General features: G+C 36.7%; 1 protein-coding gene across 2 annotated transcripts in view; it reads left to right on the forward strand.

Annotated features, from left to right (window-relative positions):
• Positions 1 to 27,178, forward strand: part of RSRC1 (arginine and serine rich coiled-coil 1) — a 187,533-nt gene that overhangs the window by 53,993 nt on the left and 106,362 nt on the right. For both annotated transcript variants that reach the window (XM_060767630.2, XM_060767631.2), the window contains exon 5: positions 26,881 to 26,917. In XM_060767630.2, the coding sequence (XP_060623613.2) occupies positions 26,881 to 26,917 (37 nt within the window). The remainder of the gene's footprint in view (positions 1 to 26,880; positions 26,918 to 27,178) is intronic.

Below are 27,178 nucleotides of genomic sequence, written 5' to 3' on the forward strand. Positions count from 1 at the left end.
AATCAAATAAATACACATTTAAAAGGAAATATGTAAGAAGATAAAGCACCTTATCAATTAGAAGTCTTGATAGACTCCTATAAAGCAAATTCCATTTTTTTCCTAATTTGTCCATATTTGCAACCAGCATATAGGTTCTCTATGATACACTGGATTGATCTACATGGATTTTCAGAAATCTTGAAGTTTGGAAGGACTGGGTTAAGATGTGGCACTACCTAGCAATGAAATACTGTGATGTTCTTTTGGAGTTCCTGGAGTGTGCCTTCAAGTTGCCTGTCAACTAATGGTGGTCCACTGAATTTCAGAGTGTTTATTATACAAGGAATTCTCAGAGATGTTTCTCTGGACAACATCATAATAAAATTTCTTTCCCATTTGTCCTACCAGCCTGACTTCTCTCCTTCTACCAATTTTTCAGGTTTTCCTTAATGAAATGACTCCTTCATGGCCAATTTCTGCCCTTCCTGGAGTCAAAATTCTGCTAGCCCTCATAGGACTTGAGTTGGGATAGTTTGCTGGGAAAAAGTGCCAACTTGGAATTTTAGTGAATCCACCAAATGAAAAAGATAAAATATTACACCAATAAAAAGCTTTTCAATTTCTGTTAAAATTGATAAGAAATGGGTCTGAATATAAGAAGAATTAAATATTTACCATAAAGATTTTTTAGATTTTCTTAAAATCACATATTTTTAAAAGCTTATCAAATTAGGTTCAAAGTATTGAGAACTATCTGTTACTAATGAAATTACTATTAATTTTTGGTTTTGCTACTTTTAAATTTGTACTGCAACCCTATAATGTCTCCACAGGTTTAGCAAGTACATTTTCCTTATTTTCCTCACCAGGACACTGGATTTGGTGTATGTATTAGACTGAAGAATTACAACAGAAAGCTATAGTAGATATCCAAATAGCCCCACTCAAGTTGTTTAATGTTCGTACCATGGAAACTGATGTGGTCCTTCAGTTTCAACAAGTCTCTAAAATATAGTATCCTTTGCCACTGGCCATCTCTGTAAACAATTTCCCATGGAAATATGTTTTGATTAACATTTTCTGGGTCAAATTAGTTATTTTTTATTATAATTGGATTTATTTTATAACTAACACCTATCAGTTGTCCGGTGGCTTTTGCTGCCCACAGGGTTTTGGTTTTTTTTTTTAGTAAATGCTTGTTTTTGAGGTTTCAGCTATTGGCAAAAGACAATAAAAGTAAACAAAGAATGCTTGACTATTCTTCGTTGACAGCAGTCATACACTCTTGGAGCTTGTCATTTTTCTTTACCTCTTAGTACTTTCTGCAGCAGGAAGTCATTTATGCTAATTTTTCCTAATTTGCATATAGGTTATAAGAATTCTGTGGTAGAAAGCATGCTCAGAACTCCTTTTAAGTGCCTGTTTAGATCAAAGTGGGCCTGTGTGATAGCTGTTGTCTGACACCAAGCTGTGTGGTGTTGTTTTCATTAAACATTTATCATACTTCCAATGTGACAGCAGGCAACTCTCTGCTTGGGCAACATGTTTCTATGCAAAATTTATTGGAAAAGACGAGAGGTTCTAAAGAGATCTTGTTGGCTTTCACGACTAGCAAAGACTAAATGTTTGACTGGTTGAAATATGCCTTTAAAATAATCTAGAGCTCTTACACTAAAGCAGCACCACTGCTTGATTAATTAAGAACTGGTGTTTTTCTGTAAAATTTAATTTTTTAATGTATTATTTTAAGTAAACTTACAGTTGAGCTTTCTTTTACGTATTTGTCCCAGATAGAAATCTATAGTATATTAATTGGTCAATGACTTTCAAATTATTCAACTGACGACCCCCATTATAGGATAATATAGTTTTTGATAATTATTTAATTATGAGTTTTTTCCGACTTGTCATATGTGATCTTAAGATGCTTAAACATTTTGTTACATTAGATAAACATATTGTGCTCCAAATAATTTATTAGACTTCTTTACAAGTACTAAGCTTTCATGAAATGTGATACCAACCTTTGCTTAAGAGCAATAATCATGGTCATTATATGAACTTGATTACCTTGGAAAGCTCCCAAATGTAGCATGAAAAAGGTAGGAATGGTGTGTATCTCTAGTATCATAGAAGCTTAGAGAAAAGAAGTAGAGTCCCCTGAAGCCTTCTCTGCTTGGGATTTTAATGGGTTTACATCTTTAGTACTAAGATTGACCAGTTGTGATAGTAACAAGTCCTTTCCACTTCCAAATTTGTTTTCAAAGGAATGTAAACTGCAATCTACACCCAACCCCCCCCCCCCACATTTCTTTGTGTTTCCTGTGGTATGGTCCTGTATAAAGTTAGAATTCAGTAAATCTATTCCTGAACAACTTTCTCTCTCTAGCATAAAAAGTAAAATTATATAGATAGGTAAATTTCATAAGACTTTTGGAATTCCATTAGTTATTTTTAAATCAGTTGAGATAATAGATTAGTAAAAAGTTCAGATGTGGTCAGAACACCTTAATGGTGTAATCTTTTCTTATTAATTAACCAAATTATTGTGTTTTGGTTACAAAGCATCAAGTGGCTGCTTTTTAAAGATAATGTCTTACTTTAAAACCAGGTCAGATAATATGTCAGTTTTATACCACAATGTCTTTTGTTGTTGTTAAGTCTTAAATTAATATTTTTGCTGTGAAAGTGTAGATCTAGTCTTTGCTTGGCACTGGGAATAGTACTGTGTTTGTTTCATATGGTCTAAAGCTACGTACAGTTCAGGTCATTGATGGCCAAGGGTATGTTTTATGTGCCCTTTCTTGTTTTGAACATTATCAGCTCATCAAAATCCTGATGGTTTTTTAAAAGTGAGCCATGGACAATGAGATACTGCCATGAAGTTTCTCTAACATGACTTTTTCATCACTTGAGAAAGTTTGAAATGCAAAATTATTTTTAAAATGAGTCTCATTTGGATGAATTGTACCCACAATTGTCCTTTTCTCTTCTCTGGTTAAAAAAGACAGAAAAACTGCCTGATGCCACCAGTGAGTCCTTGATTTTGATATTTCTCTCTCTTCTTGACAACTTGAAAGTTGACCATGAAGCAAGACCTGCATAGCAAGCAACAAGCAGAATTCTGTGATGTACTTGAGATTTTCAAGTGAAGTAGTTAATGTTATGGATTACAGATAATTGGGACAAGTGCTAGAGTTGGTTTGTACTTTGGATCTAAATGTTTTAAATTGATAGATTGTGATATACTACCGCATAGTAGATAAATTAAAGCTGTAGAGAATAATTTACTTATGTCATGACCCTAGGAACTTATTTCTATTATAGGAGGCATGGACATGGCCTTAGAAAAAGGGTCTCAGTGAGATGTGCTTAGACGGAGGTGGTTCTGCTATTCTGTAAATCCTGTTGCAAGAAGAGCCTGTTTATGCCAGTAGCATTTTCACTGAGAAGATCATGTTGATCTTTTCTGACCAATCCAAACACCGCAGAAGAGTCTCCCATACTCCCTCAAAGTTTGTTTTGAAAATGAAGTGGCTCCTCTGAACAGGACAGGAAGTCACCCGCATGGAGCTATAGCCCTACCTCAGACTCAGTGTGAGATTTACTGATGCTGAAGTAACATCTAACTCTGTCCTTAATACATACATGTTCAGGTGGAGCTCCACATGGAGCTGTCCAGGGTGCTAGATGAATCCTGAACTTTTTCTTCACCTCGTTTTGTCTTACTTTGATCTGTCTGGTAGAAGAGTTTGTCGTAAACTATCTGTTCGATGGATGTCTTTTATGTTTATGAAACTGAAATGTCTGTGGTTTAAAATTACTAGCATTGTCAGATGGCCCAAAATCACTATGGAAATGTGTGTTTTCATAATGGTGCTGGATAAAATAATGGCAAAAATAGAACTTTTGGAAACTGGATGGAAACCGAGGGATTCAAATATGTACTGATTTTTGAAATACCTTATTCACAATAACGTTTTTGAGTATTTGAAAACTTTTTAATGACATCATTTATTTATTTTTTTAGCAAAAGATTTCTTCATCTATTTGCAACCTTGTTTGGAGGCATATTGTTTTAAATTGTTCATTAATTTGAGAATGAGAGGTCTCTTACAATTTCTAGCACCCATTGCTTTTTCATAATACTATAATTGGAATTATTGTGGAGTTTTAAAAAAATAATTCCTCTAAGAAATGATTTTCCAATCTAAAGGAGGATTTTAAAAACCTAAATGGACATTTTCAACACCCCAAGTACCTTGCGTTTTTAAAGCAGCTGGCTATTGTTTGACTGGACCCTTTTAATCTGTGTATGAAGAATCCAAACTGAATGATATGGAGCTGTGAAAATCCCGTTAGTGTGAGCTGTAATCTCTTTACTGGCTTTAAGTAGTTAGAGTGGCATTCAGAAACCCTTCAGATACTGAACTGGAGAGATACAGTAATCGCCTAAACATGTGCTCAGTATTTTGCTGTCAAGCAACCAAAGCAGAAGAGTTCCAAACAATCATTCATTGGAAGCTACGACTTTTTTTAGTATGTAGCATTAAAATAGAGTTAGAAGTTTTCTCATTTGTTTTCCTCTTTTCTCCCCTGACACTCAGTTCTTTGATATTGTAAATTAAGTAGCCAGTTAATCATTAAGAGTTAAATATTTTTATTTTTTTCAGAAATTATATTAATATTTTAAGAATAGGAATGAAAAAGGCCAGATGTTTAAACAAATTAATATTTACATTTACACATATATGTATATAGTCACTTTATTCATTGAAACTGGGCTGCAAAAAAGGTAGAATAATGTCAGATGATTTATTAGTATTTACATATATTTCTGTGAAAATATGATAAATTCATACTATTTTCAGACCTTTGGAATTATATTAAGTCCACCTGTGTAATTTGTAGTTGACCAAGCCAAATATAATGGGTGAAAGGCATAATTAGTCTCTTCAGTTTGCCTTCTCGCCAGAAACTGGACATAGATGTGCAGGAAGAGATATTCTGGTAGAGAATATACAAAATACACATTTGGTAGGCCATATTCAGAGTGATGGTTCATGAGTTGTTCAGATCTGCTGTCCATAAAACAATCAATGTGAAAATGAAACGGGCATTGAAATCCCTGGTTAGTATTTGAATGGGAGACTGCCAATGAATATCAGATGATATAGACTGTATGTCAGAGAATGGAACTGGGAAAATCACCCCTGAGTATTCTTTGAAATTCATGGGGTCTCATCCAAAGATCAATAGAGGACTTGTAGGAACACACACACATTGAAAGAGTTCTGACAGTAGTATTGCTTGTGAGGAATGGAATACGAACAATAATCAGTGCAATGAACAACTGTATAAGTGTAAAGGAGACCATCAAAAGAGTTAGTATCACTGTATCTTTTGGGCATACCTGACTCAAAATGGTAATTCTTTTGGGTGCCATTTTTACCATGATATGGCCAGAAAGAGCAATGGAGCACAATGGTTTAAGCTTTGGACTACAACTGTGGAGAGCATTTTTGCTCAGCCATGGAAACCCACTGGGTGACTTTGGGAAGTCACACTCTCTCAACCTGAGGGAAATACAAAGGCAACCCCTTTCTAAACAGATCTTGCCAAGAAAACACCATGATAAGGTTGAATTAGGATCATCCTAACTCAGCAATGTTTTGAGGGCAAAAACCACCATCAACAATAATGTCAAAAATATTTTAGTTGTTCTTAGGGGTATGGCCCATGGAGCTATCCCCCAACTCCTGCATAGTTGCCTCCCTCAGTGTTAACTGATGAAAGTCTTCACCGTGACTGGTGGCATTTGTTCCACAGAGACATTGTTTTATGGCAGTGGTTCTCAACCTGTGGGTCCCTAGGTGTTTTGGCTTGCAACTCCCAGAAATCTGTTCTATAAAATAATTCTTGCTTTGAATTTCATCCCATGGAGTATAGGGAGAGTAAAGCCAAATTAATGCCTTGGTTTAATTGCAGGCCATTGGTAGTGAATTGAGTGAGGCAGCAACTATATCAACATTGGCAGAAAACATGGAAATAAGTCCAATCAGAGCCCATGTATTATTTTCAATTAATTACAGTTGTGAGTACAGCTCTTAGCTTAAGCACAACATTTTCTGTACAGGATAATACCCTGTCCGAGGAATTATCTGCAACTGTCTGGCACTTTTAACTTGTGCTTTTATTTAAGCTGATATTCTCCACTATGTAATGCAGTACAAATATTACTAACATGATTATACATTTTATATCTTATTAGCTTTAATATTAGGCATAACAAAATGAATAATGGATATAATTTTGTTTAAACATTAGCATTTCAGCTTAAATACTCGTGATAAGAAGAGTTGTAAATTAAATGTGATTACATTTCTATCTGGACCATTTCTATCCATGTTCACATTAATAGTTATATTTAAAAATATATCTATGAAACCAATTTGAACCATGAATTTAAAAATCAAAAGAGAAAGAAAAAAAAGTGAAAATAAGACATTGCTTGTGTGACAGAGAAAACCATTGCCTTGTATTTCTTCACTATATCTGATTTAAAGTTAGGCATAATTTGGCTAACATCACCTTGAATTTCCGTCTGTGTTACCCTGATGTTCATAAGTATCCATCATGTACCTACTGCTTTAGGCTATTTTCACTTAGCACGTATGGAGGCTGTGACTATCTCAAACTGTAGATGATATGAATAACAATTGTTTGAAGATCTTACCCTCTATCTCTCTGGGTAACCTACCGTCTGCAAAGGATAAATAAGTGGCAGATAGCTTTTGTCGTCCCTTATCCGAGCTGTACACTTGTAAGGAAGAGCAGGGATAATCACCTAAATCTAATTATGGGTTAAAGGAGGCCATGACTGTGATGTGGCAGGGAGACACCTTACTGTATCAATCCTGTTTGCATTAGAAAAATAAGGTTGTCATATTGATTATTCAAATCAGCTTGTATTGGCCATGGCTCAGTGGCTTATATCGCAGCTGAAGCACTTGAAGAGCCTAGCTTTTCAGAGAAGACCTATGCTTACAGCATATATTATTTGGTATCTTGTTTGCTAATTTAGGGATTTTAAAACAGATAGTGAGAGTTTTTATCTCATGAATTAAGGGTTTAATGGACCATCAAAACTGTGGCTTTAATAACTCCCCCAAAAGAGTTGTGATAACAAATGATAAGCACCAAAGTTAATAGTTCTTTGCTAATGTTGCATTAATTTTGTGGTTTAGAGTCAAATCCCTGCAAAATAATAGTATGTGCATGTGAATATATGTGTTAATTAATTTGGGGAAGACTTTCAACAGAGCTGTTGAAGCCTAATGACTAAAATATTGTTTTGAACATTGATGGTTGAAGCTTTCTTGTGCCATGAATTCCCTTGGCAGCTTTAGGCAAGTCACTATCTCTCAGCTTCAGACCCTATCTGCAATATGGGGATAAGAATACTGCAGGGTGGTTGTAAAGGTACAACAAAATAATATACAGTAGATGTAATTCCTGTGACCCAAGCACTATTTTTTGTAAGATCCATTTTCTCATGGAAATTATACCTCATTTCTCATATCATGTCCATTTTACTGGATATGCACTTGCTCCAAAGGGGAAGAAAAATTAAGAGAATTGCAGGTGCATATTGTACAAATATAAACTTCCTGATTTTTTTCTCCCTTCAAGGTCTGATAACTATTCAGCATGTTGGTAAATACATTTGAAACTATAGGCCAGTGATGGCGGAACTTTTAGAGATGGAAAGCCCAAACCGGGGTTGGGGTGGGTGGGGGTTGGTGAGTGGGGGTTGGTAGACAAGCAAGCAAGCTGGCAAGTGAGGGCAGGATGGAAAGTGGGGGTGGGTGAGCAGGCGAGTGAGTGAATGGGGTGTGGCCAAGCGAGCGGGAAAGGGTGGGATGGCAAGCAGGGGGTAGGCGATGGTGCAGGTACCAGCAGAGAGGTCACTGCATGGCCCTTCTGGCATGCATGCCATAGGTCCGCCACCACTAATATATGTCCAACTTCATGTTGGATTTTGGTCTGAATATTTTAGGCCAGATTCTGATGGGTACAAATGTAATTCCACTTACAGCCGTTCCTTAAGTGATAACATTTCCATCTCTCCTAATAAGGATGCTCATTCAAACTTATTTCTAGCAATGCCTCTGATTCACTGCTGTGGTATGCTGGCTGGTGGATGTAAATTTATTTGAATGGAGAAGTGTTCCTTCGTCATTAGATGTGACTGCTGTTTGTCTCGCTCCTTGTGCTGGCAATTAGCAAATACTGTACTCCGTAGTACCTATGTGGGTATGTGCCTCAACTTTCATATGGCCCTGCTTAAAGTGGGAAAGCTATGGGATTGAGGTTAAAGCATGTAGTTGTAATCATTGGCAAGCCACTTACTTTCCCTGTTGAGACCATTTATTTTGCCAAAGGCCCCATGCAAATGTTGCATATTTGAGATTCTTACAAAAATTAAGATAGAGCTATGGTGAAAGTAAACTTTGCACAATATTATATTTAAAAAACTATATTGAAGGCATTTGAAGACACACTGAACAAGATTTGCATTTGTTGGCAAGTCTTGTCATCCTGGGGGAAAATTTTCTAGGCCAGATCAAAGGAGCATAAAGCAAACATATTGCAAAACCATAACAAAATATACCAGAAGCAATATATGAAATTTAACTTTTACTACTTAATTAAGGATCGTAGAGAAATAACTCAAGGCATGTGCTAAAGAAGAAAGATGGGGGAATAATCCTTAGAATCAGTATAAAATAATATTTTTAGAAATTTCATCGTAATATTTTATATGACATAAAATCTACGTTGTTCTTCTGTTTATGTATATTTCTTGTCCACAAAGATCAATTCAGTAAGAAAGGTGAGACATGTGCAAGTTCAGAAGTTCTATCTCTTCAATGCATACTAAATATTATTCAAAAATGAAAATGTGGAAGAATAATAGGGTAGGATAAGGACATTGTAATTATTCTTTCTCAGCTATCTTAATAATAGTCTGATGCTGTTGAGTTTGTGGGGTTCACACTGTGATGAGAAGTGCTTGCTCTCACATACTCTTGAATCATATGTTTGGAAACCAGACACTCTTAGAAGAACACCCTTTGAAAAATCTGAGGCTGGCTACTAACAAAATACAAATGTATTCTGCACCCACAAATTCAACCATCCATGGATTGAAAATATCCCCCCCCCAAAAAAAAAAAATCCCTGAAAGCAAACCTTGATTTTCCAATGTTATGTGAAAGACACCATTTTACTATGCCATTGTATAAAATGGAACTTGAGCATCCACAAATGTTGGTATCCATAGGGTATCCTGTAACCTCAGAGGACACTACGGATCCATTGTATTAGAAACATTCAGATATTTACAGCTTTGTGTTAGAAACACCTTAGTAACCTTCCATCCCCACACATTTTTTCCATTTCCTGTAAGTTTCTGAGAGGATTTGATTAAATAAAATTGTGTCTCTATGTAGGCCAAGGTTGAGAATCATACAGGCTTCTGCTGCTTGTACATCTCCAAAAAGAGGAGAAAAATCTTCATTCAAAAATAGTGTTTGAGAAGGTTTCTGCCCCCCCCCCCCCAACCATCCATAAGAAGAGATAATGGTGCACCTAAGAAGTGTGCTCCCCTGCGTTATTTTAGTAAAGAACAGTTGGAGGAGGAGATTATAAAAATTGTCTTTGGATCACCAGCTTGCTTACCACTTATATCACTGATATACATACTTAACAATACTCTGAAGCAGGGATCAGCATAGTTCAGGTTGTGGGTAGTATATGCCCCTGGGTCCCTAAGGGAGAAATTTCCAAAAAAGACTTTTTTTGGACTCTAAATGTTCCCAGGATGATGTCTAGGGATGTGGAGGACATTTCCCCTGCCTTTCCCAGTGTCCAAAACAACTTTTTTCCTGATTTGTTTTCAAATGACCCAGGAGTGCTCCACAACATGCTTAGGCCACTGCACCTAGCTGTCTCTCATCTATATCTACCCTTTATATAATGAAATCATTTAAATAATGAAATTGTTTAAACCTGGTTAATGAACGGCCACAGTGGTACATACCTTAGTTACATTCCACTTGAGTCACTCTGCTGATGTACCTCAATTAACAACGGCTCTGACAAAGAAGCTCCTTTTCACAAAGTAATTTTCCATTTCCTCCCCATCCTTTGTCTAGATGGCTGATTCTTAAACTGTGGGTCCCAACCCCAAACAGGATTCCCTTATCTTAGTATTGGGATCCTGACAAATTTGGCAACAGTCGGGGGTTTCTGAAAACCACCCATTTAGACGAATCTGTTAGCAACAACATGCAGTATTTACAATGGACTCTGCAGAAAATGCTTCAGCTGTACACAAAAAGGAAAATCAGCCTGTTTAGCAAGTTGCAAATGCTGATTTATTATCAGTAAACGTTTGATTTTTATACCTATTCTTTATACCCCAGGCAAAAGGGTGACAAAAGAAGCCTGGAGGAATAAACTTTTTCTGATAGGTTGCAGCAGCAAGTCTTCAGTAAACAGTGCAAACAAAGTTTCACTAGGAAAGAATGAGATTATATTTTCATCTGTTCCACTGTAGCTGTGCCTTCCTGCCCACAGTAGCTGCCTTCGGTCCCTTATTGGGCACAAATGAACAGGAAAACAGAGAAAATACCTTCCTCACCAGCTAGAATCTATTAATGTGGCCATCTAAATGGAAATCATAAAGAAGTTAAGGCTGGTGAAAGAAAAAGTCAGCTTTGGATGCATTTTGGAAGACATTTGGAAGACATTTTCTAAAAGATTGAAAATGTTGTTTTCTTATGCAAAGCATCAGGTTCCGTTTGTAATGTTAAAGAAGTAATTTTCAGAAGTCCATCTGCTTTGTTTACTGAAGTGTACCTGTAATATGTTTGAAGAGTTTTGAGAAGCTTCAGCTGGAGTCATACTGTTAACTGGTGCAAGATACTTGGGCCATACATACAATTCTTCTGTTACAACAGTTCCACCGACTGGCAATCTGTTTCCAAACCCAATTCAGACTTCTAGCTATCACTTATAAAGCCTTATATGACTTAGGTCCAGGCTGTCTGACAGATCCCATTTCACTGTCATGGCCCTGAAATCCTCAAAAGAGACTATTGTCTCAGCTTTACCTCTTTCAGTGGCTGTCCCAAGCTCTGCAACTCCCTTTCCTGGAAAACTAGAATAGCTAATTTCTTGCTAAAACAACACATTATTTTAAAATTTTCTAAAAGTCTAATGAAATAAAATAGGGTCTTTTTTGCTGAAGAAAGAACTAGAGGGAGGAGCCATAGGAAAGGATTTCCAGAATTTAAGGAAGCCACTGAGATGCCTTCTCTCACATCTCCATCAGCTATGCTTTTAAAGATGGTGGAACTGAGAGAAGAGTCTCTTCTCATGATCATAAGGTCGGTGCCGTAAGATATAGGGAGATATGGTTTGCAAGATAAACTGGACTGGAGCCGTAGGGCTTTATAAACCATAATCGGCACTTTGTATTGTTCCCAAAAACAAACTGGACGCCTGTTGAACTCCTTTAACAGGGAAGTAGTAATATGCCACATTTAGTACTCTGGCTACAACTCTTTGAACTAGTGACCAAATGCTCTTCAAAGGCAGTTCATGTAAAGCACATTACAGTTGTCCAAATAGGATGTAACTAGGATATGTGCCACCATGTTGAGATCTGGCATCTCAAGGAATGGGCACAGTTGTGCAAAAACACTTCTGGCCACTGCAGAGACCTGGCTCATAACCACATTTGTGGAACATAACCACATTTAACATTGATGGGGTATGTATTCCCTGATTTGTCTTTCAGTTGACAGAGACCACCTCTATCTTGTCTGGATCAAGTTTCAGTTAGTTTGCCTTCATCCTATCCATAACTGATGACAAGCAGTGTTTAAAACCAAGGTTCCCTCCTTCAATTGTGTGTGCGCGTGGGGGGCGGGGGAGAGTAGTAGATCTGGGTGTCACCTCCATATTGAACTCTGAAAATATCTCAATGGTTTTATGTATATGTGAAATATCATGGGGGACAAAACAGAATCCCAAGGAACCCTGCAAGCCAATGACCAGGGAGTTGAGCAGGATTGCCCCAGCACTACATTTTGAGTCCACCCTCCAAGAAGAAACAGTCACTATAAAATAGTACCTTTAAGTCCCATCCCAGTGAGGTGGCCCAGAAGTATACTGCAGCAAGGTGCAGTGGTTCTGAAAGCTCCAGCAAAACCAACAGGGACATACACTCTCTGTCTAGTTCACTGCATAGGTAATCCACCAGGATTACCAAACTGTCTCTGTTTTATAACCAGGTTTGAGACCAGAATGAATTGTATTTTGATATTTTTTTTCTATCCAGGAACTCCCATAGCTTACACAAGAATGACTGATAATTATCAGTTGTAGAGGGCTCCGGGGATTACTTTTTCACTAAAGACAACAAGGATTTCTGTTCTGTAAATGCAGCACTCACAAAACTGTGACATGTTGAGAGTCTTTTCTGGAATGGAATGGGGTGGGGCCCCCAGAGTTTCAGTTTTAGACCAAGTGCCTTTGCAATCATGCAAGAGATCTCTGAATCTAAGCTATTGTTATTTAATGTTTAAGTGGTCTTAGAAAACCTTTCAGTTAATAGTTCTCTGATTTGCTGAATACATTTAGAAATATTTCTTTGACCATCGTATCATTTTCTTAGTGGTAGTTCATGTTCTTGTCTTTCTTTTCTGCTTGTAAGCAGAAAAAATGTTAATGCAACCTGCTTAATTCTTCAGTAAGGAAAATGTAACAGTCATTAATATTTTATTTTATATAAAATAGATTAAAAGTTTACTAATTTCTCATTCTACATCATTATACGTATTACATGTTGGGGATTGTGATATTAGAAATTAAAACTTTAGAAATACTCCTTCAAATATTTTTGTTGCTTTATGAGGCAACTTAATACAAGGATAATGATTTTCAAGAAGTATTTGTTTAAAATGATTCATTTTTAAAAGTGTGTGTGATTCCTCCTTGTGTGCCAAATGCTTTTAAAACAACAGACTGAGGACCTGAAGGAATAGAGGAAATGAATGGACGCCAATGTGTCCAAATATCTAATTTTGCCTAAAAGCAAGTGCCGGCAGATAAATGTCCATAAAGGGATTTTTTTTTCTTAAGCCCCGTGGATTTTTTTTTGCAAGTTTTTGTGTGAGTTAGAAATGAAAACCATTCATCTAGTGCCCCAAAGAACGGCCTTATTGAATGGAATAACAGTGTAATGTACCATTGAAGGCAGGATTGAAAGTGATTATCTTGTTAACTCTTGACAGTTACCGCCAGCTTGAAACAGAACTGGCAGGCTTGATTTGCAAATGAATTACAGCTTTTTCATTTTGTGCCAGGATCATCTTTTTATATTCTGATATGACAGATGCTGTGTTCCCTGCTTTTGTTTCTCTTCAGTTTTATACTTGCAAATAAAAAACAAAAGATTATGATAGTAATGTTATTTGCATCTTTTCTCTAGGAGTTTATTCTTTGTGGAGAAGTTTTTAATCTTATATTTTCAGACATTTCTTTAAGAATACTTATTGTTGCTAGTAAAATGAAAATCCATTAATTTTAAGTAGAGTAGTAATTAGGTGAATCTAACATCTTTATATGCTTTCTAAAAATGGAAAATCAATTAGTCCTTTGCACTTAAAAATCAGTTTTAAATGTAATCCACTGATATTTCTATGTGCTCAACCTGTATCTGATGGTAGGTGAGCAAAATACTATATTATCCCCAATCATAACAAAAAATGTTGCCAGTGAGAGGCCAAAATGGAAGAAACTGTGACTCATAGCCGCTTTTTCTATTTAGATAAGAGGTTTAGTTGATTTCCTTTGAACAAGAAGTAGGACAAGTGTAGTTGCCTCTCCCCTGCCTTCAAATATGGTTTTTTTGGTAAATCTTGCAAAGAGCCTTCTGTCTCCTTCCCTACAATTCACTCACTTGGAGTTCTGTAGAAAAACGTATGGTTGTGAAGTAGGTGAAGATTCATACCACAGCGATTGCCAAAACATTAGTAACATCGTTGTTCAGCTGCTGGGTGTGATGGTTTCAGGTTTGGACTTTCTTGTCTTTCTTTGAAAAATCCCAGGATTCATAGATAAATTGTTCTTTGCACTGTGTATATGTCAGGTATGCAGTCCCATTTTGCCTAGAAACTATTGGTTTTTAGTGTGCAACTTGCTTCCTTATCATCCTTGCTCCTTTCCTTGCATCAGGATAGCTTCCTTCCTGTGTGCCTTCTTCAGAAGCATACTGATTTATTCAGCTCTCGTTTAGTTAGTGCTGTTGCCAGTATATAGGAATTGCAATTTAAATAAGATATTTTTCTTCAACCTTGACCTGTGCTCTCTCCCCATTTGCTAATGATTATTCCATAAATAAGGGAGACAATTTACACATGTGTCTTTAGCACTGTATAAAGGCCTTTTTGTTTTCAGGATTCCAATTTGTGCAAGTTATTTGGTTTTGCCTTGTGTACCATAATCAAACCAGGAATATAACAGAGCTTCATTAGGTTACTGTGGCAGTATAGGTTCCCATGTTAGGCAATGATTTGGGCAGAAATGCCAGAGGTTGACTATTAAAATTGTACCTCAGCTTTACAAATAGGATCTGCAATTTGGAAGACTATATTACCTGCAACTGAATATATTTATTTTAGTCAGTTATAGAAAAAAGACCTATATCCATTTTCTTATGGATTTGGGGCATATCACATTTGGGGCAAACTATGTCATGACCATAGTTTGTTGTTTCTGTATGCAAATATAGTTTTTATTCCATAATTCAGCTTTGCTCTCCCACCAGTGAAATCATGAGACAATACAGCATTGTGGGTTAACTATGGGCAACTTTTATTATATGTTACCAACAAGCCGTCCCCTGCCACACATTGCTGTGGCCCTCATGGGGATTCTGTGTAGGAAGTTTGGCCCAATTCTATCATTGGTGGGGTTCAGAATGCTCTGTGATTGTAGGTGAACTATAAATCCCAGCAACTACAACTCCCAAATGTCAAGATTCTATTTTCCCCAAACTACCAGTGTTCACATTTGGGGCATATTGAGTATTCGTGTAGAGTTTGGTCCAGATCCATCATTGTTTGAGTCCACAGTGATCTCTAGATGTAGGTGAACTACAACTCCAAAACCGAAGGACACTGCCCACCAAACTCTTCCAGTATTTTCTGTTGGTCATGGGAGAACTGTGTGCCAAGTCTGGTTCAATTCCATTGTTGGTGAGGTTCAGAATGCTCTTTGATTGTAGGTGAACTATAAATCCCAGCAACTACAACTCCCAAATGACAAAATCAATTTTTTTGCAAGTGAAGGGCATACATTGGGTTGTTACGTGTCTTGTGTCCAAATTTGGTGTCAATTCGTCCAGTGGTTTTTGAGTTCTGTTAATCCCACAAACCAACATTACATTTTTATTTATATAGATCAATCTCTGAGTGATCTGCCAATTAATTTTAGGGCAAGAACATAAACTTGAACTTAGCACTCCAATTTGTGGCCATCATAGACCAACAATGGGCCAGATACTACAGTCCCAGGATGTAAACCAAATATTGCATTAGGTAAACAGGTAGAGAATTGAGCCCCCCCTTTCCCATTTCCTGTGGTGCACAGTAATGTGTACCTATTCCTATTTCTCATACTGAAGCCAGTTTAGAACCCACTCACCCAATTTACCATGTACTGAACAGTATAGGGTAGGTTACCCCCCCCCCCCCGAAAGTAGGGGGAAAATTTTTTGTGGCCCCTTCAGTGAACCTTGCAAAATGCACTGTTGAGGAAATGGGTGGTTAGGTTAGCATTGACGAAGGAATGAGCAGGGTGGGGAGAGTGCTTCTGTTGTCCCCGCCCACAAAAGGTCCCATGCTGAGGGTGGGAAAGGAATTATTTTTATACAAAGAATTGTTGTTCTTACTGCCATCAAATCAATTTTGTCTTATGGCAGCCTTATGTATGACAGACATCCAGGTCACCCTGTCATCAACTGCCTTGCTCAGGTCTTGCAGATTCAAGGCAGTGGCTCCTTTGATTGAGACTTCCTCTTTTCCTACTGCCTTCTACCTTCCCCAAGCATTATTATCTTTTCTAGCAAGTCATGTATTTGGCTTGATTTGCTCTAGGACCCATATATTTGTCTTTTTAGTAACACATGGTATACAAAAAACATTCTTCAGCATGCTATTTCAAAAGAGTTGATTTTCATCCTATCAGCTTTTTTCACTGTCCACCTTTCCAAACCATACATAGAGATTGGAAATACAGTGGCATGAGCTTTCCTAATTTTAGTGTTCAGAGGTATATCTACACCCTTCAGGGTCTTGAAACTTAAGAATTTCTCTACTTCTGTCATATCTGCCCTTCCAGGTCCTAGTTTTCTTCTGATTTCTAAATTGCAATCTCCATTCTGATGAATGACTGAGCCAAAGTATTAAAATCATGAACAATTTCAATGCCTTCAAAATTATATAAATCATCTTGAAATATGAAGTTATGTTTGTATTTATTAGAGAAAATGTATCAGAAAGGGGGCATATTTTGTAGGACATTCTTAGCACTTCAAGTTAGTGTCCATCAAAGTTTTTCTTATTGTGACAGAACAGAACAAAGAGAATGAAGCCCCTTTATGTACTAAAGGCACTATTTTTTTTGTTCTGAACTTCATTTTCTAATCACAGTTGGTTGTACATCATTCTATTTGTGCTGTGTTTAAACCATATAGTTCAGTGGTTCTCAACCTGGGGGTCCCCAGGTGTTTTGGCCTACAACTCCCAGAAATTTCAGCCAGTTTACCAGCTGTTAGGATTTCTGGGAGTTGGCCAAAACATCTGGGAACCCATAGGCTGAGAACCACTGATATAGTTTCAGCAAAGATGTATCCCTCCCCTCCCCTGATTCATAGCTACTCTTTTGTCTATGAAGCTTTCACAATCAAATTAGTATTGCTTTAAGAACTATGTTATGTTTAATTAAGTTGAAGTGTTGTATTTTATGGGTCTGTAGAATTACTACTGTAATATGCTACTGGTTCTTGTAGAGGTGGTGCACACGGTTATTTGCAGTATTTTCCTCTCAATATTGCCTTTGGATTGTTGTGAGGAGGTTGATTTAGAAGACAGGCATGGGACATGTGAATGTGAAGGAGAAATTGGAAGAAATTATACTTCTCTGAAGTATCAAAATCCAGTTACATGTCGCATTCCAGTAAATGAATGGAATGCTCTTGTGCATTTTAATGATACTGCTTTTGTATACACAGTTGCTCAGAATTGATATTTTGGTGAGGGTAGTGTTTGTGGGAGAGACAGTTCTGTATATCTATTTCTGTAGTGCCCAAACATATTGATATATAAATTAATATTAAACAAACCTTCTTCTTTCTTATCTTAAAATAATTATCTGTGAATACTATTTTTGTGCTTAGTAACTTACTTAATACCTCTCTTAATTCATTCTGGTATTAAAATTTTATAATTGGTTACCTATGAAATCTCACCATAATTTGTGACTTCAAAAGCATTGTAAATGAACGAGACAGTGCTTTCTGTTTTCTGCTTCTTAATATAATATGAATATTAAGAATACTAGTTGCATAATTATCTCAAGAATCAACACTGGGATCCCTGTGAAAAATAATGTTTGCTTTTTGTCTTGGGAGACAGGTTCTCCACGCTATATCATAAACTACTTTTATAGCTGCCCTTATCTTCAAAAGCATTTTTCCATGAGGTATCTTAAGTGATATTTGATTAATATTATTGGATGTTAGTATGTAATACATGAAATAAGGGCTAGAATAAGGGTTTCATGGAAAATAACAAGTGCCACAAAGTTATTTAGAGCCACCTCAGCTGTGTCTGTTAGTCTCATAATGTTTGTTTTGTATATGTTCAGCTTTAGCACTTCCTGTTTTAGAACCGTGTGTTACACCAATATTACGTTCTGTGCTCCTTCAACTACAAATTGGATGAACAGACAGTGACACTTTTTCAATATTATTACATTAAACCAAGTGGATTTTGATTGATAACCTAATATTCAACTAATGCAAAACATCAATCATGGCAAGTATATTAATTATTTAATATTGCAGTCTAATTCAGAAATCGATGTGCTGCATGAGGGGAAGGGAAACTCGCTGTTCCCAGAAGAATTAAGAGAGGGAATGATTAAAAAAAAGACCTGCTATACTCTTGTGTGTTAGTTCGATACTAATCTTTATTCATTTGCCAATAATCTCTTCCCATTTTCCACTTCAGGACCATTTTATCAGTTTTGAGATCCATAATTGAATTAAGTCTGCTTTCAGCACAGAGCAAAAAGAGTTGCACAAATATTGATGAAGTCATGACAGGGACAGCACAGGAGACAGGCTACTAAAAAGACAGATCTGATACCATTAGCTGGAAGCTCCCTGTATCAGTGACCTGGATCCTGCTTCCTAGCAATTACATTCATTAGGACCTTTGGCACCAAACCGTATAAATACAGGACCTGAATCCTCTTTTAATAATGCATGATAAACCATAGTGAATTTTGATTATTACTGAGTTTGATGAGTCCAAATTTTCTGTGATTGATTTTTTAAAAAAAAAAATCACTTGACAGGAGCCAATCTTTGTTTAAGATTTTAAATTTGAATCTAAATAATGATTATTGAATATTAATATGGATGCTTCTAAAAAGTGTTTGTGCAACTAATGTTTTAAATTGTATTGTATAATTTGATATTGCTACTGTAAAGTCAGTAAAGTATATGTTTGTGATTAGCCTTTTACTGCAGTTTGCTCATTGCATTTTGCACAGTTTGCACATTAGAGATACAACCTGCATGTTTATATGCATGGTGCAACCCTCTTCTTTGGCCTGGGCATTTTCCAATATTCAAAAGTCCCTTTAGCTATTTTTTTGCCATTTGCTCTATTTGTATTCCCGCCATTCTTTTGGCTATCTGGAATAGTTGTGTTACATGTGTTTGAACATGTATTGCAAACTCAGGAACTACCCAAGCATGGGTATACTGATTCTGACTGAGACAAGACTACTTTGCCTCATATACAGATGTTGTCCTGATCCAGTTTTTCCACCAAATATGGATCCAGCAATTAGCACGCAATAGGGACATTCATGCAAACAATGATAACCAATCAGTGTCTCAAATTGTTTAGATTTGTGTTTTGTTTTACTTACTTCTTATTTTACCTTTAATGTTTCCTAACCATATAAAACTCTTCTACACAGAGGTGGAAAAAAGGCAGTAGGTGAGAAAGGGCTTAGTCTCAAATTTGTGTAGAGTTCAATTGTTTCTATGGATTACACTAAAGTCAGAGAAAACATATACCAGTCTATCACAAAATTAAATGCAAGTTCTGTTTACATGCACTTTGGAAACAAGAGTGAGCTCTTTTTCTGCAGTTTACTCAATTGGCTTAACTGTTCCAAAATAAATGTTTACTCTGGCCAAAATTAATGTGTTTCAATCTGCATTATTAAAAGGAAGATGTATGAAAGTGGACACTGTAAAATAGGTTTGTGGTAATGCTCCTTTTATTTTGACCTTCAACACCATTGTAGTGCTCCAGTTTTAAAAGGTATACATGAGAGATGTGAAGTGGTTTTATATTGATTGTCTTTTGGCTGATAACTTCCCTCAGATTACAAAAAGCTAGACTGCTTCTGTGCAGAGGCAACCATAAGTCAGCATAGGATGCTGATGTAATACTTAAATATCACAATTTTATATTATTTTGTGCTTTTTATTATAAATATTTTATATTTAGCATTTTTTATTTTTATGGTTGTTGACCGAAATATTCATACATCAGCCATTAGGGTTTTTTTTAACTGTATCTATACTGGCTGCCTAATGACATAGTTTTCTTGTGGTTTGTGAGATAAAAAGAAAACATAAAAACAAGTGCCGCACAAAGCTTTTCAGCACTGATGCCTAAAACAAAATCCACAGTATAGCTGAACATCTGCAATATATGATCAATGGGGCAAAAATTCAGATTTTAAAGTACAACAATTCAAAAGCTTGGAACTATTAAAAACAAAACATCCGAAAGATTAAAGAAATTTCCAGGCAAGCCTCTGTGGGAAAACTGTTCAGTATACTGCTGAGAAGTATAGTTGCCAAATTTATATCACTCGGACGGAGCACATGGTGCTGCTGCCACCAATTCGAATAGTTTCAAAGTCAACTGTTCAATTGATGGCATCTCAATGCTCTTCCTGTTCTTTGTGCCTTGCTGCGGTGATTATAGGATCTCAATATTTGAAGGAGTTCCTATCCCTGTATATCCTTGCCTGAGGATGGATCACTACTATGCGGTCAGTTTGTGAAATGTCTTCTCCTTGAAGATCCAATGGACATTAATTAATTTTCTGCACAATGTCAAAACATGGTTTTCAGTTAAAACCTTTATGACCTAATTTTGTACATGGTACATTATTTTAATCTTTTAAGCTGTAAACTCTTAAATAGCTGAGTATGTTTTTGGACTTTGCAAGTTACCATCATGGCTTTAGATTTTGATTTGTTTTAAAATATTTGAATTGTTTTTACTTGTACGTCACCCTGGCATCTCATTATATGTGGTGGGACATAAATATTTTAATAAATCAAGAAACTCCACAAAACTTGATATCTGAAATTTATCATTCAATAGAACCAGGAAATGATAAAACCAAAAACCATCTTGAAGAGGGAGTCCAACAAGAAACAAGAGCAGGTGGTCTCACATGATTCACAGAGATACAGGAGAACATTTCTTCTTTCCTTTGTTTTGGTCCTGACGTAAATCATCACTAAAAGTAACATGTCAGTTTATTTGTAAACAGTAGAGTCTCACTTAGCCTACCTTTGCTTATCTAACGTTCTGTATTATCCAACGCAGTTTGCCTCCTGCCCAGATCCACAGGTCAGGGGAGTGTATATTTACCTGTGGGAAGGAGAAAGAAAGAACTCTTGTCTATTTTGGTGCAAAATTTGTAAATACAGTAGTTTCTGTGTATTGAACTGCTTTGTGTGTGGATGGGCGACACCCCTCCCACCAACAGAACCCAAAGATGACACAAACACTGGGCTGGAGTGAAAACAGCCACAACTTGGTTTATTGATTACAGAGGTTGGCAGCCAGGCATGGGTTCTGGATCATGATCGGTCAGCCTGCTGCTGACTGATACCACGAAACACATCAGGGTGCCACCGGCACAATACCGGCCTGCGTTGCATGGCCGGGCATCCCCACCTGTACCACTGGGGGGGGGGGGGGGAGGAGGAAGCCAGATTCAGGGCCCATACTACATGCCAACCTAAGTTGTGACGAACTGACAATAACAAGACCAAAGAAAACACTACCAAAACACAAAACAGGCATGCAGGGCGGCTGGGGTGGCAAGTTGAAGCAGGCACAGTGCTTGCAAATGCCCAGTGCAGCCCCTTTTGAGGGCTGCTGGGCAGTGGACAAAGCTGGCCCTGGCCAGTCAAGAGGCCTGGGCAGAGCCATCGCTGCCAACTGGCGGGAAAATCTCTGTGGCGTGCCACTATTTTTGCTGGCGTGAGAGCATCTCCCTTCTCCCGCCTCAAGTAACCTTGCCCGGTAAGTTGGGCAATGTATGTTTCTGTTGATTTGTTGTAAAACATGATGTTTTGGTGCTTAATTTGTAAAATCATAACGTAATTTGACGTTCAATAGACTTTTTCTTAATCCCCCCTTATTATCCAACATTTTTGTTCATCCAACATTTTGTCGGTCCATTTATGCTGGATAAGCAAGACTCTACTGTATATTTTTTCTTTATGTTCCCACTTTTCTTCCCGAACTGAGTTTGATGTTGGTTCAAAGCATAACTGTAGGCAGATACACATAAAACATAGAGTAAATTGCCATCTTAAAATGTATGTCAAAAATAGTTTTAAAAGGACAGTAGATAAGATTAAAATATTAAAAGTCTATCACCTGTGCTTTTAGAAGCTCTGTCCTTGGCTTCCAGTTACTGGAAGTTGTCTCAAGAAGAAGGTCTTTGCAGTAGGGAGGATATTATGAATGCTTATATTTCACTTTCGCTACCAAGTGAAGTAGTTGCAGTTTTTGTTCTGGCCTTTGACATCAATGTATAAATGATACCGGGTTGTTGTAGGTTTTTTCGGGCTATATGGCCATGGTCTAGAGGCATTCTCTCCTGACGTTTTGCCTGCTCTATGGCAAGCATCCTCAGAGGTAGTGAGGTCTGTTGGAACTAGGAAAAATGATTTATATAGCTGTGGAACGACCAGGATGAGACAAAGGACTCTTGTCTGCTGGAGCTAGGTGTGAATGTTTCAACTGAACACCTTGATTAGCATATAATGGCCTGACAGTGCCTGGAGCAAACTTTTGTTGAGAGGTGATTAGATGTCCTTGTTTGTTTCCTCTCTGTTGTTGTGCTGTTGTAATTTTAGAGTTTTTTTAATACTGGTAGCCAGATTTTGTTCATTTTCATGGTTTCCTCCTTTCTGTTGAAATAGTCCACATGCTTGTGACATTACCTTGACTGAATCCCAGTTGAATTCTGTAGCCAAAATTCTGTAGCGAGGTTGGTGTCTGAGGCAGGTTAGAGACAGCATATATCTACCCCCACCCCACTGAAACTCCACTGACTGCCAATCTGTTTCTGGGCAGAATTCACCTTGCAGGAGGACATCATCTCAGACCCACTCATTTGGGGAGGACATGGAAAAAGCCTTCTCCCTTTTGCAAGTAGCCCGATTAGCTCCTTCCCTGTTTTCTTTCAGCCTCCAGGTTAGGACTTGTTTCTTAAGCCAGGCTTTTTATTGATTTTTAACCTATATGATGGAATAGTGTCGATATTGGTGTGAAATGTTTCAATTCCATTTCTTTCTAATTGTGATTGAAACATATTGCAAACTATTAAGTATAGGTTTTTAATAGTATTGTTTCATTGTCTTTTCACTTTTGTAATGTATACTTTAGTCAACCTCTGCTTTAGATTTTGTAAGCATCCTTGGTTTCTTTGGTCAGAGAAAGGCAGGGTATACATTGAACGAATAAGTTGAGGAGAAGGGGAGACTGGTCTACATCTAATGGGGTTTCTAGTCAATGAAATAAGTGTGTTAATCTTTAAGGACAATCTTTATAGTTTATGTAGTACAATGCTACCTTGAGTTAAGAGTTTAATTCATTCCATGACTGAGCTCTTAACTGAAATCACTCTTTTCTCAAAGCAAATATTCCCATTGCAATGCTATTAACCGGTTCGCCTCTCCCCATCTTTTTGTTATGTGTTTTCAATTTCAAATAAGATAGGTTTATGGATGTGTCTTGACTACGATCTTCTTTTCCTATAATATTTGTGAACTATGCTCAACTTTTTAAAATACTTGGTGAGGTTGCTGGACTCTTCTGTTGTGTCATGCTTTCATACCTTGATACCTTTCTCCTTCTTCCACATGGTTTGAAGACTTGAAAGTCTTTTTTCTGTTCTCTGTGTTTGTTTAGATATCTGTTTTGTTACTTAAATGAGTATCTTGACAAAGAGAGTATCAATTTGCCCCGGGCTCTTTTTTTAGGCAAGAGAGGAATTAGCAGAGTTTGGAAGTAACAGGTTATAAATAACTCCAGTGGTTTAGTGTTTCTGTTGCTGTTATTTTGGCAGCAAGGGCATAATGATGTTTCATTTCAAAATACATAAAGAGTAGGATAGTCTTATGAGGGGTAAGTGTGTATAACAAGAAAGTTTTCTACTTTTAACCTTACTTTTAAGGACATTTCAGAGGCATTTTCAACATCATTTTTCAAATTTTATACTATTCTCTTTTCAGTCCTTTCCTCTATTCCCCAAAGAGGAAAAAAGAAATGAGTAACACAGTTACTGTTCTTTTTTTCTTTTTGCAAAGGTGAAAAGTAATGAATTATCCTTTGAGACTTTGGAATACATTGAATTAATTTTAAAAAGATCTATTATAACTTCTGTGGATCTTGCCAGGTTACTTAATGTTTTGAGAAATATTGTGAGGTGAAGTGCTGTAGTGCCACTTTGGGTGAGATTAAACTTGTTTAAAGTTTCTTAGTGACTGGAATTAAGACAGATTTTGCAGTTGACTTTGACCTCAGCCCTCCACATTTGCTGGTTTTAGGGGGCAAAGTTCCCCCTCAAAAGTGAAAAACCTCAATAAAAAGTAATTGCTACTGTTTTACCTCAGAGAAGACTCTCCCTGAGAATCCCTAGGTCCATCAGCATCTCTGTAATCATTTTCTAGCAGAGGCTAACCATAGAGTCACACTTGGGGACCTAGAAATTTCTAGAGAGAATATTTCAATCAAGCCTGTGAATAATGAAATCCACAAAAGTCAGACCCCCAACTATATATTGTCTGGCTTTCTTATTTGTCTATTTGAAGATGATTTTAAGAAACTGTGGTGTAGCGATGGAAAGAATATAAAAAATATTTTTGAAATTGTTGATGAAGTGTTTCACGTGTGGAAAAATCCTAATGACAATGCAGTTAGAGAGACTTTGTAGGTTGTTTTCTGTGCAAAACTCACACTTTTATGTGCAGAAACACCGTTTCAGAAACTCAGAAAATTCTATAATTGGGAAATTATTTCACAAAAAATTCAAAATACTGTTTTTCATGGAGGAAATACTATTTCCTGCTCAGAAAATGCTATTGATTTGTCCCAAATTAAAGAATCACAGTAAAGGTTGAAACCGCTTGTTGGTTCCTTCAAGAATTAGTGAAGAATTATATCCCTAGTGTGGTATTAAGTTTATCTGTATTTCACTCGCCAAATGTAAAAATTGTGTTTCTCTATCCTTATCTTTATAAGATGCTTTAAATAATGGTGAAAAATGATATGCATATAGTTTACAAGCAATCCCTGACTTACAAACACTTGACTTATAAATGACTCATAGTTAAGAACAGGGATGAGAGTACAGGAAGTAAGAGAAATCTACCCCTTGGAAGGGAAATTCACTCCCAGAAGAGTTATCAGGAGGAAAATGTGTCTCAACCAATGCCTTATCACCCATCCTTTCGTCCACAACAAGCCAAAATTTTCAAAAACCAATTATCATAGGGAAAGTGAGGTGAAAACTTCTGTGTAGGGGCACAGATAGCAAAACAAACACTACAGGGGTGTTAACCCTTCCTTGTGCTATTGAAAATATATATGCATGGCTGGAGTTATACTTAAAACATGTGCCTGTTCTGACTTAAATACAAATTCAACTTAAGAACAAATCTACAGAACCTATCTTGTTTATAACTTGGGGACTGCCTGTATAGCAGTGATAACTTTTTTTGTGTAATAATAATCATAACAGTTTATATTCTGCTCTTATTTCCCTGAGGGGACTTAGAACGGATTACAACGTACCAGATACGCAAACATTCAGTGCTTTTAATATAGTGAAATAACAACGATATACAAATACACAAAACAAAGGTAAAGGCTTCCCCTTTCATCTCTGGCTTCTGGATGCTGTGCTCAACTCTGGCCATGGGGAGATGCTCTTTTTTCCATTTCTAAACCAAGGAGCCTCTTGGTTTAGACGCCTCCTGGTTGAGTTGCCAGCATGGCTGCACGGGTGCCTTTATTACCTTCCAGCCGATGTGGTACCTATTGATCTCACATTTCAATGTTTTCAAACTTCTAGGTTGGCAGGAGCTAGCAGGAGCTCACCCCAACCCACAGCTTTGAACTGCCAACCTTTAGGTCAGCAGTTCAGCAGTACAAGGTTTTAACCCATTGCACCAACCCCTTTAATTTAGAGATGCAAGATTCCCTGGTTAGATTTCTAGTTTGATTCTGGGTTCTGATCCAACACAAATGATCAGGATTGGGGGTTTTTTTGTCCCATAAAGTGTAGTTTTTTATTATTTCAATGTTTTATTGCTTCAGAATAGTAAGGTCCCATTGATTTTAGGAGGTGTGCTGTAAGAATGATTATATTTAGATCTGTTCATATAAACAGAAACACTTTTTAATGTGGGCTATTTGGATTTTGGCAATGGAAAATGGAATATAGAATGACTGATGATGTACTTGGACTACGATTTCAGTAAGGAGACGCTGAGGACTTTGTTTTTATAGATATTATTGTTCTTTTATATTACATTTTAATGTTGATTTTTTTATATAATTGGTTTTAACTGTACCCTGATATTGTTATGGCATCAAATCGCTGCCGAGTGTGAACTGCCTTGAGTTGCCTCTGGCTGAGAAAGGCGGCATACAAATGTAGTAAATAAATAAATAAATAAATATGAGCATACATTTTCTCTTTAAGAATTTGTAATACATCAATTTATGATATATCAGATTCTCAAAGTTGTGCTAGGTTCAACTTCGAAAGACCTGTTTTTCACAGAAAGACCATTACCATATCCTAATATGTATTAAATATAATTAATATCTAGTATTATCTCTGTGTGTGTTAAAGCCACCTTTACATTTGAGTGCTGTACAGATCCAAGGTTTGATAAGACTCAAAAATTGTGCCAGCTGCCACTAGCAGGGTATTAAATTTATTTTTCAGATATAAATTTGTGTTAACTTTTACTGATTAGGTTATAAGAATTAAAACATTTAAAAACAGTACTATATAGATTTTGCTATTCACGGTGACTATACTTTGTTTTAATAATTTAGGTTTGGATATTTTTAAAAGCCAGAAAACAGCATGGCTTTCATTTCATTTTTAACTTTCTAAGTTAAACATAAATAATTGCAGACAAAGGTTTAGCAACTATTTAGAACTTTTGTTCTTCTGTTACAGGGATGCTGGAAACATCAAAGCTGGATTAGAACATCTGGTAAGTTCTAATTTTCTCTTGAATATTTGCATCATCTTTGATATCTGCATTCCAAATGAACACTTTTGAATGAGCTTTGAATACCTTGAATTGAGAAAGTCAACCATTTCCCAGAGGGTCAGCTTACTGTTATTATGTGAAGGCACTTACATTTTCATTTATCTTATGTTTCAAGGGATTTTAATTTTTTTAATTTACTTTTTTTGATGTAGAGATGAAATAAAATGGGGGATAATCCTTGGATTGATGATTGCCTTAATT

Source organism: Anolis sagrei, chromosome 3 (assembly GCF_037176765.1).
Source record: "Anolis sagrei isolate rAnoSag1 chromosome 3, rAnoSag1.mat, whole genome shotgun sequence".
In the NCBI taxonomy this organism is placed as follows: Eukaryota; Metazoa; Chordata; class Lepidosauria; order Squamata; family Dactyloidae; genus Anolis; species Anolis sagrei.